The sequence below is a fragment of the Lycium ferocissimum genome, chromosome 6, assembly GCF_029784015.1.
Source record: "Lycium ferocissimum isolate CSIRO_LF1 chromosome 6, AGI_CSIRO_Lferr_CH_V1, whole genome shotgun sequence".
In the NCBI taxonomy this organism is placed as follows: domain Eukaryota; kingdom Viridiplantae; phylum Streptophyta; class Magnoliopsida; order Solanales; family Solanaceae; genus Lycium; species Lycium ferocissimum.
Window position 1 is genome coordinate 68,083,505 of NC_081347.1, and position 12,877 is coordinate 68,096,381.

At 33.7% G+C, this 12,877-nt stretch overlaps 1 protein-coding gene across 1 annotated transcript; it reads right to left on the bottom strand.

Annotated features, from left to right (window-relative positions):
• Nucleotides 1–41: 41 nt before the first annotated feature.
• On the bottom strand, nucleotides 42–5,727 carry LOC132060951 (uncharacterized). Its single transcript, XM_059453843.1, has 5 exons — nucleotides 5,222–5,727; nucleotides 992–2,266; nucleotides 846–914; nucleotides 545–743; nucleotides 42–267 (listed from the first exon to the last, which is right to left on the bottom strand). Exons 1-5 carry the CDS (start codon nucleotides 5,222–5,224, stop codon nucleotides 197–199), a joined length of 1,617 nt encoding a protein of 538 aa, XP_059309826.1. The 5' UTR covers nucleotides 5,225–5,727; the 3' UTR covers nucleotides 42–196.
• Nucleotides 5,728–12,877: the final 7,150 nt, after the last annotated feature.

A 12,877-nucleotide genomic window follows, 5' to 3' on the forward strand; every position in this document is an offset into this window, starting at 1 on the left:
AATCCAAACTTTTCTAAAAGAAGAGCTTAAATAGTAGTAGCATGTTTAGCGGTCACATCCATTAAAAATCCAATATAACAAAACACCATATGCCGGGGTAATCTATAAAATGGGAAAGGGTTCGCAGTTTCAAAATTAGAGCACAGTTGCTCCATCAGGAACCTCTAGAAAAACCAGGAGCACAAGAATCAGCAGATCAAGATGGTTTTGCCACTTCATCTTCTGTGTAGATACGCTGAAGTTCACGACTGGCAGCTTGGAAGGACGCTGAACACAAATGAAGAAATGAGTGTGTTAGGATACAATATTAATGGAGGTGGCAAAATGGGTTGATGAGTGAAAGTCAACACAAATTTCGTCGGTTAAATGGGTCTGACTAATGGACGAAATAACTGCATACTTTCATACTAAATGACAAACCTGTGATACCTTTGTCACACATTCATCACGCACGAATCCATTTGTCCACCTCAGAATAGAAGGAACAAAGAAGTAACAAAAGATTGTGACTATAAGGGCATTAATGGCGAAACAAAGTATTCACCTTTCCAGGTCTCGAAATTTTTCTGGTTGATTGGAGAACCAGTGATATTTTGAATTGCTTCAAAGAGCATTTCCTGAGGAGTATTCTTCAACTCCTGCACCACGGAAAAAATTGTCTTCCCATTCTCGAAGTAAATATGATTGTTAGGGTGTCTGGTCTTGCAAGCAGCATGACTCTCAAATTCAAAACCACTTAGACTCTGCATACACACATTAATGCCCCTTTAGACATGAAATATTGAGGAATAGTCTTGGATAATACATCCGAGAACCTATAACAGAACAGTAAAAGAAAATCTTGCCTTGGACAGCTTGCAGTCATTGCAGCCACACAGGTAATAAGTCCCTTTAATAACTCCTCTAACAGTTTTCTGCATGCATCCATGTAAAACATACTCAGAACAAAAACATCTAAACCTCAAGGAAGTATTCGAGAATCAAAACTTACCTCCCTTGACCACGAGACATACTTCACGGGCACTCCATCAAGTATACCAGTTGCCATTAAACTTCTAACATTGGATGGGAAATTGTTCCGCGAACTCTTAGGTGTCTTCTGCACCTTCTGCTTGGACGTGTTTTCTGTTCCGACAGTAGACCTTGGAGCAACAGTCTCAATTTGATCCACAGAATGCTCCACTGTACTTTTGTCTGTCAGAGATTCTGAAGCTTCACGAGAGGGTTCACTTATCACCAAGTCATAGCTGCTGATGACCTTGCCAGAACTAGGTGTATTATTTCCCTCAGGCTTATGCTGAAACCCTCCAAAAGATATGTTGCTGTTTTCAAACTTATTCATTGATATGAAGCTTGAATTTTCTTTGCTGCAAGTACCAGCTGATATAACAGCTGGTACCACTTCCTCAAGAGTTGGGATCCTAGAGGCAACACCAATATCCTTATTACCGGTCACACCCACAGGCATTAAGTCTTCATTAGCTTTCCTGTAAGAAGGGAAATTGCCATTTTCCTTGTATGGCTGATTCACTGTCTTATAATAGCCGTTTCCTGTGTCTAATGATTGATCCATAAGATACAGATTGTGTTCACCCCTGCTGTACAGATGACCCATTAGCATGAAATTATCATTCCCCTTGTAATTTGTATGGTCTATAAGACTGGCGGTTTGTTTTTCCTTTGCAAAGTCGTGCCCCATCGAAATAACGTTTCCAATTCCAGCTCTACATGTCAGTCCTAGAGATGTAGCATTTATGCTATCTTCTCCGGTGTCTGAAGAGTTGCGCGAAAGAAAAGAATAATCACTTATACGTTCATCTGCTAGATTGACTCTAGCTCCTCTAGTTCCAGCATTCAGATAAAGAGGATCTTCGCAGACATGAGACATAGCTAAGCCAACAGTTGAATTATTTTGAAGAAGATTAATGAAACGGCTGTTTTCACTTTTCACATTTTCATTGCCAAAACTGAATGACCCTAGAGGCTCAGGTGCACGTGAACGATCACTAGAAGGAACTGGGGCAGATTGAAAATTGGCTGTGTTACTCCAGTAGGACAAGTTCGCACTTGCAGGTGTTGAAATTGGTGTATCACTGACAGACTGCACAACTTGTTTCTTATTGGAGAATAACTCCCCTACTGAAGGATCCATAAAAAATTGATGAGCACGCTTCTGTTCCATCCGCAAGGAAGTCCCGCCACCCCTCTCTCCATCAGTTAGAGCACCAATGTCTTTTAGCACCCAAGGGCCCTTATTCTGGAAAGACTGGAAAGATCATATAACAGTTGTCAGAGAGTGGAAAAGAAATTATTCAGGTAGTAATAGTAAAAGGAGCTCTATTCTCCTTGTTCTCAACATCTGAGTGAAGGGAATGAATATGAAGCAATGTTAGAAAGGCAAATGACCAACTTTAGGAAAAATTATGAGGAAATGATACTTGGTGCAAATCCTCGAAGTTTCTCGTTTTAGCGGATAATGTTCAGATTGCATGAAGGCCTAATTGATATACATGAGTTTATTTTATTAACTTTTGTCTGTGCTATGAGGGGGAAAATCTCAATGTAGCAAGATCAGGTTCAGACCGAATAACAGCTGGACTTGTGATACTTGAGGAAGAGTCAATAATAGCAACTTAAACAGGCTGCTTGGTTTGCTTGGGGTGGGGGTGGGGGGTGGGTTCTAACTAGAATGTATGTGGTGCTACCAACTAACAAGATAGCCCTTCAAAGCTAACAATATTTGCTCAGAGAAATGATACATTGGAGACATGTATCAGAATAGAAGGAAACAAGAGTTTAAGACAATGATTAAGGCTATTCGAGTTGCACCAAAAAGCCTTTCTTGGAGAAGGCAATAAAGGCAGAAATGTTTGATTTTATTTTGAAAAGGTTTTCTACTGCAATTGAAAATGGAGATACGGATGCTTGCGAAAAGGACATTTTTATGCATAAAATATTAAAATCTAGGTGTCCTATGAGGGAGCTAATACTGGAGTATAATACAAACAAAAGTGCCTGGAGGGCCAGAACTCTTCACCAAACACAGTCAAGAGAGAATGTCTACTATATACTTCCCTGTTTACACATACAATAAAGTTATTGACGGCAGAGCAATCACGATGTGCGTAAGCTAAAGTTACTGAGGACCTCATCAATCACTACCTTAGCAAGTAATCACGATGTGCATAAGCTAAAGTTACTGAGGACCTCATCAATCACAATCACTACCTTAGCAAGTAATTGGATATTAATAATTTAATAACATATGCCTCCCCTCCATCAACATGGTGCTTTCAACTATGCCATATTGATGAGCAACCTTAAGAAATAATATAAGACTTCATATGCAAGTAAGTAGCATTTAGCATAGAAGCTCTATAACTACTTAGAATGATATAAATGACTATTTCAACTTTCTCTAATGAGATCAAGATCCTTAACATATGTATAAACGCCAGAGTTAAACTAAAAGAACCAAAAATAAAAATAATTAACAGTTACATCAATTATTTTACAAGTTAGCTTCTTCCACTGGAATTTTTCGTTCACATTTTGCTGATGAATCTGCCAACGTGGACACTTCTTTCCCCCTTTATTAATTCCCCCTTATTATCTTCATCAATTAGGGTTGCGGCCAACTCTTCCGAGTTTAGGTTCATCATCAATAAGTTCCTTTCCCTTTCTTCTTAATGTCTAAAGAAAGTGAATCATCATGTGAAATTCGGTATGCAAGGAGACGTTGGTTCAGTATAGAAAAGGCCCCTGTCTGTTAGGGAAAGGTGAAGGAATTGTCAAAGCTATTTTATACAGCGCAACGACATCTCCTCACATACTGAATTTCATGTGATGATTCACATTCTTCAGACATTAAGAAGAAAGCTTGGAGAGGAAATTAACTGACGAATAGCCCTAGCTTGGAAGAGTTGGCCGGATCCCTATTGATGAAGAAGACAAGGAAAATTAATAAAGAGGAAGATAAGTATCCACCAGCAAAGAGAGAATAATTAATTCCAACTGGAGGAACGTAATTTTTCCTAACAGTGGGGATTTGAATAGACCAAAGTATAACAGAGACTAAACTTGAGATTTTTGTAGTACAGAGGCAAATTTTGACAGTTTTTCCTTAAAAGAAATAGTTTAAAAGCTCTACATAACTCTCAGCTGTTGCGCCCATGGAAATTATCTAATGACCAGTTCAAAGAATCTGATCAGGAATGCAACCTGATATATTAATAGGTTACCAAGTCGTATTATGGCCTGTTTGTCAAGTCGACGACAATTGGTGTAGGATTTCAAGAAGGAAAAGCTGGGAAAGCTCAAGGTAAAAAGGCACAGACATCTCTATGATGCAAACCTGTGGGTATCATTTATTAGAATTTGTCAACATTACAAATTTGACATATTCATTTTTGTATTATTAACACGAGAGCTTATCTCGAGAAGAATCGCTACTATTGTTTAACAAACAAATGTCATTCGTTAATAAATAGGGGTTTCAATTATGGCATACTAATAATGGAATGTCGGATATTCAACCAGCATCAGAACAATTAAACATGTTAAGGGCATGTAATTGTATTTGGTTTGCACTTTTCCTATACGTTAACATACATGTGTATCAAGATTTATAAGGTATTCATTTAGTAATCTTTCCTAATTTATCTTATCACCTTGAACATTAGAGCATTGTTCGCAAAACTTTAGACCGACTTGCCCAAGAACTTGAATGGAAATATACCCTGCAGTAGCACTTAAAACTATCCCTGAAAACTAAAACTCCTAATTGACAAAAGAAAAAAGAAAAACTAAACACAAGTGACTAGATACAAAGGATAAAGATACCCTGTTTAATAATTGAACCAACTAATTTCTAGTTTACCAAATATAACATGCATACATATAGTCACTTTAAAGGGTGAGAGAAGAGAAATGTATCTAATTAACTTTTGGTTCGAACAACTGATTCTCAATTAATTGTACAAGGCATGAACAATAACACTTCCTCAACATGAAAAACATTCATTTTACACCAAAAAGAAAAAGAACAAAGATCAAAGCACATGTACAGATTGAAAAGAGAACAAAGATCAAAACAAGAATTACTGCCAATTTTACCACAGATCGGAACACGATAAACATACATAGAACAGCCTTACAACATTTAAAAGAACTGCTGGTGAAACAGAATAAATGTTGAAATAATTCAAATCGAAAACTTTACCATTTCCAAGTATTTCAAATAACTTCAATACTGAATAGCAGCTACGGAGCTTTACCAATGCTAAAATCTTCCACTTCAAAAGCAAAGCCAAAAATAATGAAAATAAAATAATTAGAAAACAAAAAAGAGACAAAATATTCAGATTAGGCTTAATCAAACGAAGAAATAAAAACTGAGATAAATTATTAAAAAAAAAAAAAAAAGTTGCATTCTCATGAAAACTCAATTATCGGAGAAAACACCAAACAGAGCACCAAAAATGTTGAAGGTCAAAAATAAATAAATCCATTCCTTCTCAGGTAGACGTGCTAAGTTCAAAGTCGTCTCTATCATTCACAAAAACGTTTTCACTTGTTGTAGGTCTAAAATAAATAAATCAACAAGAAATGTTTTTTTTTTTTTTTTGACATTTTTTAACTTTTAAACGAGACGACGACGATAACAACAACAACAACAACAACATATCTAGTGTAATCCCACAGGTAGGGTCCAAGGAGGGTAGCATCTATGCAGACCTTATCCACACCTTTGTGGGATAGAGAGACTGTTTCTGATAGATAAATCAACAAAGAAATTTTTATTTTTGACATTTTTAAACTTTTCAACAACAACATACCCGAGTCGTCTCACAAGTGGGGCCCGGGGACTTTTGGGGCCTCAGGACGGTAGGATGCATGCAGACTTTACTCCTAACTTTATTGGGGGAGGGGGGTGGAGAGGTTGTTTCCCATACACAGACACTTCATATAACTCAATTAAAAAAATTATTCAACAAAAAGATGTTCATTTTTGACATTTTATACTTTTAAACGAGACAAGAACAACAACAACAACAACGACCTCTGTAGGGTTAGAGATGATGTTTCCGATAGACAGACACTTCATATAACTTAATCAAAAAATAAATCAACAAAAAAAATGTTTATATCTGACATCTTTTAACTTTTAAACGAGACGACGACAACAACAACCTTTGTGGGGCAGAGAGGATGTTTCCGATAGACGGACAGTTCATATAACTCAATTAAAAAAAAATATATCAGCAAAAAAATGTTTATATCTGACATTTTTAAACTTTTAAATGAGACGACGACAACAACAATCTTTGTGGGGGTAGACAGGATGTTTCCCATAGACAGACAGTTCATATACATCAACTAAAAAAATAAATCAAAAAAAAAAAACTGTTCATTTTTGACATGTTTAAACTTAAAAACTCGACAGTTCATATAATTCAATGAAAAAAAAATCAGTTTATATCTCCATCGAAAACAAAATTCAGGTACTTATAGAGTATATATACATGTATAAACAGATCATGCAAAATGACTCAGTTTTTTTTTTTTTTTCACCTTAATCAGAGACTCATCGGTGAATTCTCCAGTGTGAAAAACTGTCTAAATTCAGTGTTTTTCTAAATTCTCTCAATATATGAAAAACTGAAATTTTACTTGTGAAAATAAAAGCTAAGGGGTATATATACTACTATAAATAGTAATCATGTACAACGCGGCCTACGGGAAGTAACGTGGTACTCTTGTCTAGATTTACCACCCGATTCAAGGAGAAATGATCCTAGCCGTTGGTTGTGAAATTGGAGGAATTTTTTTTTTTTTGTTCTTTTTTGTTTTTCCACGTTAAATTAACCGCGAAAAAAGTGCGATTAGATAACAAAAGACAACTAAAAATTTGAAATAAGAGAATATCATTCGAATCTTGACCTCGTGATTTTGTTTGTCGTTTCGGTTTTAATGATAAGTTGACGTTAACAATAAAAAAGCGCGATTAGATAACAAAAGACAACTAAAGATTTAAATAGAGAATATTATTCGAATCCTGACCTCGCGACTACTTTTTGTCGTTTTGAATTTAATGGTAAGTTGGCGTTAACGATAAGAAAGTTAACAATAAGAAAAGGGGAGTATTAGATAACAAAAGACGATTATGATCTGAATAAACGATTACTGAATTTTGACCTCATGACTTTTTTTTTTTTTTATCATTTCGTATATAATGGTAAGTTGATATAAACAATAAGAAAAGCTTGATCAACTAACAAAAGATGACTATAACCTGAACAAACGATTACTCGAACCTTGACACCACTGTCGTTTCGGAGTTTATGGCAAGTTATTGATCTTAGTATTTATAAATACACAAATGTTTAAACCAAGACGTTTTATTTATTATGAGACGAGACGTAAAGATTTGGATACACAGTATTACTAGAAACTTGACATCACGAATTATAGTCTATTAGGTTTTTAGAGTAGGTTTGATATAATATATTTCAAAAGGTAAATGCGTAAATCATGACGTTTTTTTTTTTATGAGATGACACGTCAGCAGGGACGGGAGGAAGGGCCGAGATTCGAACCCCTTCGGCGGAAAATTACACTGTTTATACATGGTTAAAATTATTTTTTATGCATATATAGTAGACGTTGAACTCCCTTTGGCTTCTTCATGTATTTGTTTTTTCATATTTTGAACCCCTTATTGAATATCCTGACTCTGCCACTGGACATCAGTCCTACGATGTCACGAGGCTCAAACCTATTTTTTGTTTTTACTATTTATCTAATTTATATTCTTAAGGCATATTAAGATACGAATATTATGCAAATGCTTATTAAAATTGTATAAACTTATTCAAATATAATTTTATATAGAAAATTATATAATTCAAGAAATGCACATAACCGATTAAAGGTTATTTTTTGAAAAGTGTCAGAATCATTTCGTTATTAAACCATGTCTTGTTGACAAATGGTCTTACAGTCAAGATATGTTCAATGTTACGACGGTATTCTATGTGAAGCTTATCAAGAGGAATCTAAAAAGTAGGTAATTAGCTATGAATGAATTAATTACATGAGCCAATTCTTTGTGGTTTTCATGAGGACAACTAGACTTTTTCCTCTTAAATGAATAGTTAATCCCATCTAACTACTAGCTTAAATACCGTGATAGAGGTGATGAGCTAAGAATTACGTTGCACTGTTGTTCATTGGGGCCCGCTAGAATAAGAGAAATGTTAAAAAAATGATTGTTTTTCTTTTTCTTTCGAGTGTTACTAAATTTAAAAATCAAAGAAAAGTAAATAAAAAATTATTCATATACATACTTGTTTTGTCCTAAATTACATGATCATGCTTATTGAGAATTTGATTTTATTCATCATCAGTTTTAAGATTTTAGTAAATAAAATGTTGTCCATATATGCTCATTATATTCTAAATTACTAGATCACCCTTGTTTTGAGAATTTGAATTTTATTCATTAGAAGTATGAAGAATATATACATGGTCAAATATAATTTGACATTGGCAAAGAATTTAGTAAAAGATTGTGGGCTCTTATTGAATTTTTTTAACAACGACGTTAAGTAAAATTAATCATATCTGTCATGATTGTAGAGGTAGTTGAATCATATCAACCATACATAGAGAGTAAGATGGAATCAAGTACGATTAGTTACTTAATCACTCTTGAGTAAAAAAGTTAAAGTTCTTAACTTATGATTTACTCTCCAGCAAAAAGTCTTTGCATATTTGCTACACATTAATTGGTGTTTGTTTCAAATTTCGAGGAAGAGTCTTTGCAATAATAATAATAATAATAAATAAACAATTATCTTTCAACTAAATATCAAAAAAGATTTTCTTTTCAGTTTGCAAGCAAAAATCAAGAAATTAAAAGATTTCCTAGTTTAGTAAATACTGAAAACTTTTCGTTTTTGTCATTTGGTTAAAAATTAATTTTTTCCACATAAATAGTGATCTTTAACCACAATCCTAAGAGAAAAGAAAATTCACTCAATGTGTAATTTCCTTTTAAGGACAAGTTCAAAATTGAGAAGCAGAATTTCTTTTTTGCTTATTCATTTAGTATTTGTAATTCATTTACCCGACTAAGCGAAAGAATGGAGAGAGTGACCCAAGGGCGGAGCCACAATGCTTGTTATGGATTCGACGGAACCTAGTAACTTAGACAAATAATAAGCAAAAAAAAAAGTGTGGCCAAAGAACCCAACATACCCAGTGAATCCCATAACGTGGGGTGCAGGGAGAGAGAGTGTGCGCGGTCTTCCCCTCCTGTGGAGTCCGGATCGGCCTCAAAATCCACTAAACATTTATACAAATTTTGTCGTGTAGAAATTCATTAAAATCTTGAGAACGCTAAAAAACTCATAAATTTCAAATCCTAAATATATCTTTACGTTGATAGCTACTACTTCAGATTTTCAAAAGACGTTTACGGTATTTAATTTGCAAATAGAGCCAGCCTCTAATCAATCTCCATCCAGCAGATTATCACCCTCATTAATTACTGATTAGACTACAAAAGTTAATGTTCGATGCACCTAATTTCCAAGTAATACATGCTTAAGGTGAAGGCATTACTAGCACTATTGAACTTGCATTTAGTATTAATCGATGACAGTCAACATTTAAAAGCCATAAGCTAATAACATTCATTGTCCCTCAAAAAATCATATGATTACAATAAACAGGAATATTCCCTCCATCTCAAATTATCTATTGTGGTTACTAAAAATAGTTATCTCAAATTATTTGTCATTTTAGAAGTTTAAGGCACAATTAATTATTTCTTTTTTTCATTTTACGCTCAGTAGAATTTTGTCATTAGTGGATATGACACAGAAATAGAGTAACATTTAATGAAGAGAGACTATAACTTAGACATAAATAAGAGTGAAGTTAAAAAATAACTTCTTAAGGGGCGTTAAAAAAAAAAAGAGACAAATAATTTGAGACGGAAGGGATAGTAAATAGGAACGATATATTCAAATTTCGATTTTGCTAGTGATTTATAGTATTCCGTTACCGCCAAAAAAAAAAAAAAAAAGTATCACAATTTCTGGTTAATTTATATATTTTGACAATAGCTATTAGCTAAGCAAATTTTGTGCCAGTGATGTCAACTTATTTACGCAAATATTTCTTTTTAGGCTTTAATTTAGATTTTTTTACCTATTTTTAGAAGTTGCGGAAATATAGCTATTAAGAAATTAACCTTTCAAACAATCTTATACTAGGGTTTAACTTTAGCTCATATAAATTTTTTATTAGATTGTCTTCTAACCTTTACTAACTTACAAAATTATAGACCATAGTCTAACGTTTTCTCAAAAGAGACCTTTAATTAGACTGTGGTGTAAAAGGTCCATAAGTTATAAGAAAATAAAAAAAGAGTCATTTACTAAATAATTATCCCCAGAATGGGACAACTAGTGAATATTTCCGAGCGGGGTGATTTGCACAAATAGGATCATTTAGGACTACTATTTAACTTTTGGTCCTGCTTAAGAAATATGCACAAAAGTAGCCTCAACACTATATATCCGGAAGATGAAAAATTATGCTTTCACAAGTTATCCCGACGTGACATAATTTTAAGGGAAACTTACATAAACAGCTACCTTTTATAAGCTCCGAATAATATATAGCTATAAGTTTGCATTACAAACCGTAGCTACCTTTTATGTGGGTTCGGCTGTATTTTCGTATTTTTAAATACAACGAAATACATGTATCATAAAAACATAGTGGAGTAAATTCTTTAAATACACGAAGGAGTTTCGGCTGTATTTTCGTATTTTAAATACAGCGAAATACATGTATCATAAAAACAGAGTGGACTAAATCCTTTAAATACACGAAAGAGTTGTGTATTTCATTGTATTTATATGCTGATAATCCTTTTGTTTTGGCTGTATTTAAATGTATTCGATTTCAGATTAGTAAAGTCGGCACCTGACGTCACATCAGTTGAATGTATTCGACTGTATCTGAATGTAACGAAAATGAAGAATACAGTCAAATCTGATTATAACTCCAGCGAAAATACAAAATACACTGTATTTAAAAAGGAAGAATAAAATAACACCGATAGGATCTCCGATGAAATATAGAAATACAATCGAATACAAAAAAATACACTCTATTAAAAAACAATACAAGCGAAATACAAAAATACCACTGTATTTACACAAAAAAAAAAAAAGATGAATACAATCAAATTCTTTTAAAAAATACACTGTATTCGGGTGAATTTGATTATTCGAATACGCTTAGATCTGGATCTGAAATAGAAAAAAGGAGAAGAAGCCATGGATTTCGGCATCTCCGTTAGATCTAGATCCAGTTGTGGCGGAGATAATGGGGTGCGCCGGCGTTGGTGGAGATAGGGTGAGAGAGAGGGGAAGGGCGGCAGTGAGGTCGTGGAGTGGGGGTTAGCGGTGGGGGCTGGGGGCTGTACAGTTCGTGGTGGTGAAGATGGCAGATCCGGTGAGGCAAGCTGTGATGTGGTATTATTATTTTTTTGTTTTATACACACATTGAATCGCATACAAAATCGTTGAAATTTGCACTTAAGGGGAAGATTGACGCAACAAGATTTCTAATTACAGTAGTAAAAATGATAAATTATGTTGTAATTGTATTTGACGTCAACACTTTTTTGAAGACTTGACTAGAGTAGGAAAGGAAGGACGCTAAAGCGATTTTTTTTACATATTTTTTTTTTTTTTTTATAATTTTGAAAGAGGGCAAAAAGAGGCCACGAGACTATAATACCACATTGTCCATAGAAATCACTATTATAACCACCTAAATCCCTATAAGTTAGTATGACCTCTTTTTTTTTTTCTTTTTTTTTTTTAAATTTTTAAATAAGCATCCACCACTCAGGTGGGTATTTTATTAATAATAAAACATATACACAATATCCAAATAAGACATAATCCAAAATAAACAAAAGGAACAGCCATTCTCCAAATAACATTTCAATTTCAAGAATTTGAAACCCAATTTTCATAAAAGAAAAACAATAACGATACAAGAATAACATGTCTAACTTCTCATATATAAAAACTTTTTAATATTTTTTGAGCGGGTGTGGTTTGAATTGGTCGAAAATACCTAGACGAGGCTATAAATTTGAAATTCATGTTGTACATCACTGTATATCACATATAGATTTTCATAGATATATACAAGGATATTATATCCATATGGATATATAATAATATACAGGGGGATATTCCCGAATATAAATACACTAACGGAGTCACATTTAACTTCGAGTTTTTAACTTGAAAATCAGTTCAAATCTGCTTGAAATCGTTCCAAACACCTCCAAATTGATAATAAAGCTCCATAAGGTGTTTAAAAAACGCAATATGTCACGCGGGACCCACTAATCCAAATGTCCAACAATGAGGGGCTTCATACAAGAATGACATGGTATGTTAGACACAAAATAAAATTTCTCTATTATTCTATGTGAATTGGTTAAATGGCATATCATGGTTTTTATTTTACTCTGTCGATGTTTTAGAATGGTTGATTAGAAGGATGTGATAATAGATTCTCGTAAGAACTTCATATTGACTCTGATCAGATGATTAGTTTTTCTTCGTGTATTGCTATTCTCATTGGAAACTTGACCTGATATCTTTGTGATGCTTAAAAAAAGTAAGAGCATAACGCGAAAGAGAAATAAGGTAACAAAGTTATCAAATCAAATTGGTGATACATAAAACAGGTCTTTTGTTCGTTACATAACAACAAATTTAATAATATAATATAATAAAACTTGAGTGTAACAATCAAAACAAACATTATATTT

What these genes read in the sequence shown, in the direction of transcription:
- LOC132060951 (XM_059453843.1), bottom strand. An exon ending in ATGTCTCGTGGTCAAGGGAG is followed by an intron (nt 915 to 991) that starts GTAAGTTTTGAT and finishes GGATGCATGCAG; the next exon opens with AAAACTGTTAGAGGAGTTAT. An exon ending in AAATTTCGAGACCTGGAAAG is followed by an intron (nt 268 to 544) that starts GTGAATACTTTG and finishes ATTTGTGTTCAG; the next exon opens with CGTCCTTCCAAGCTGCCAGT.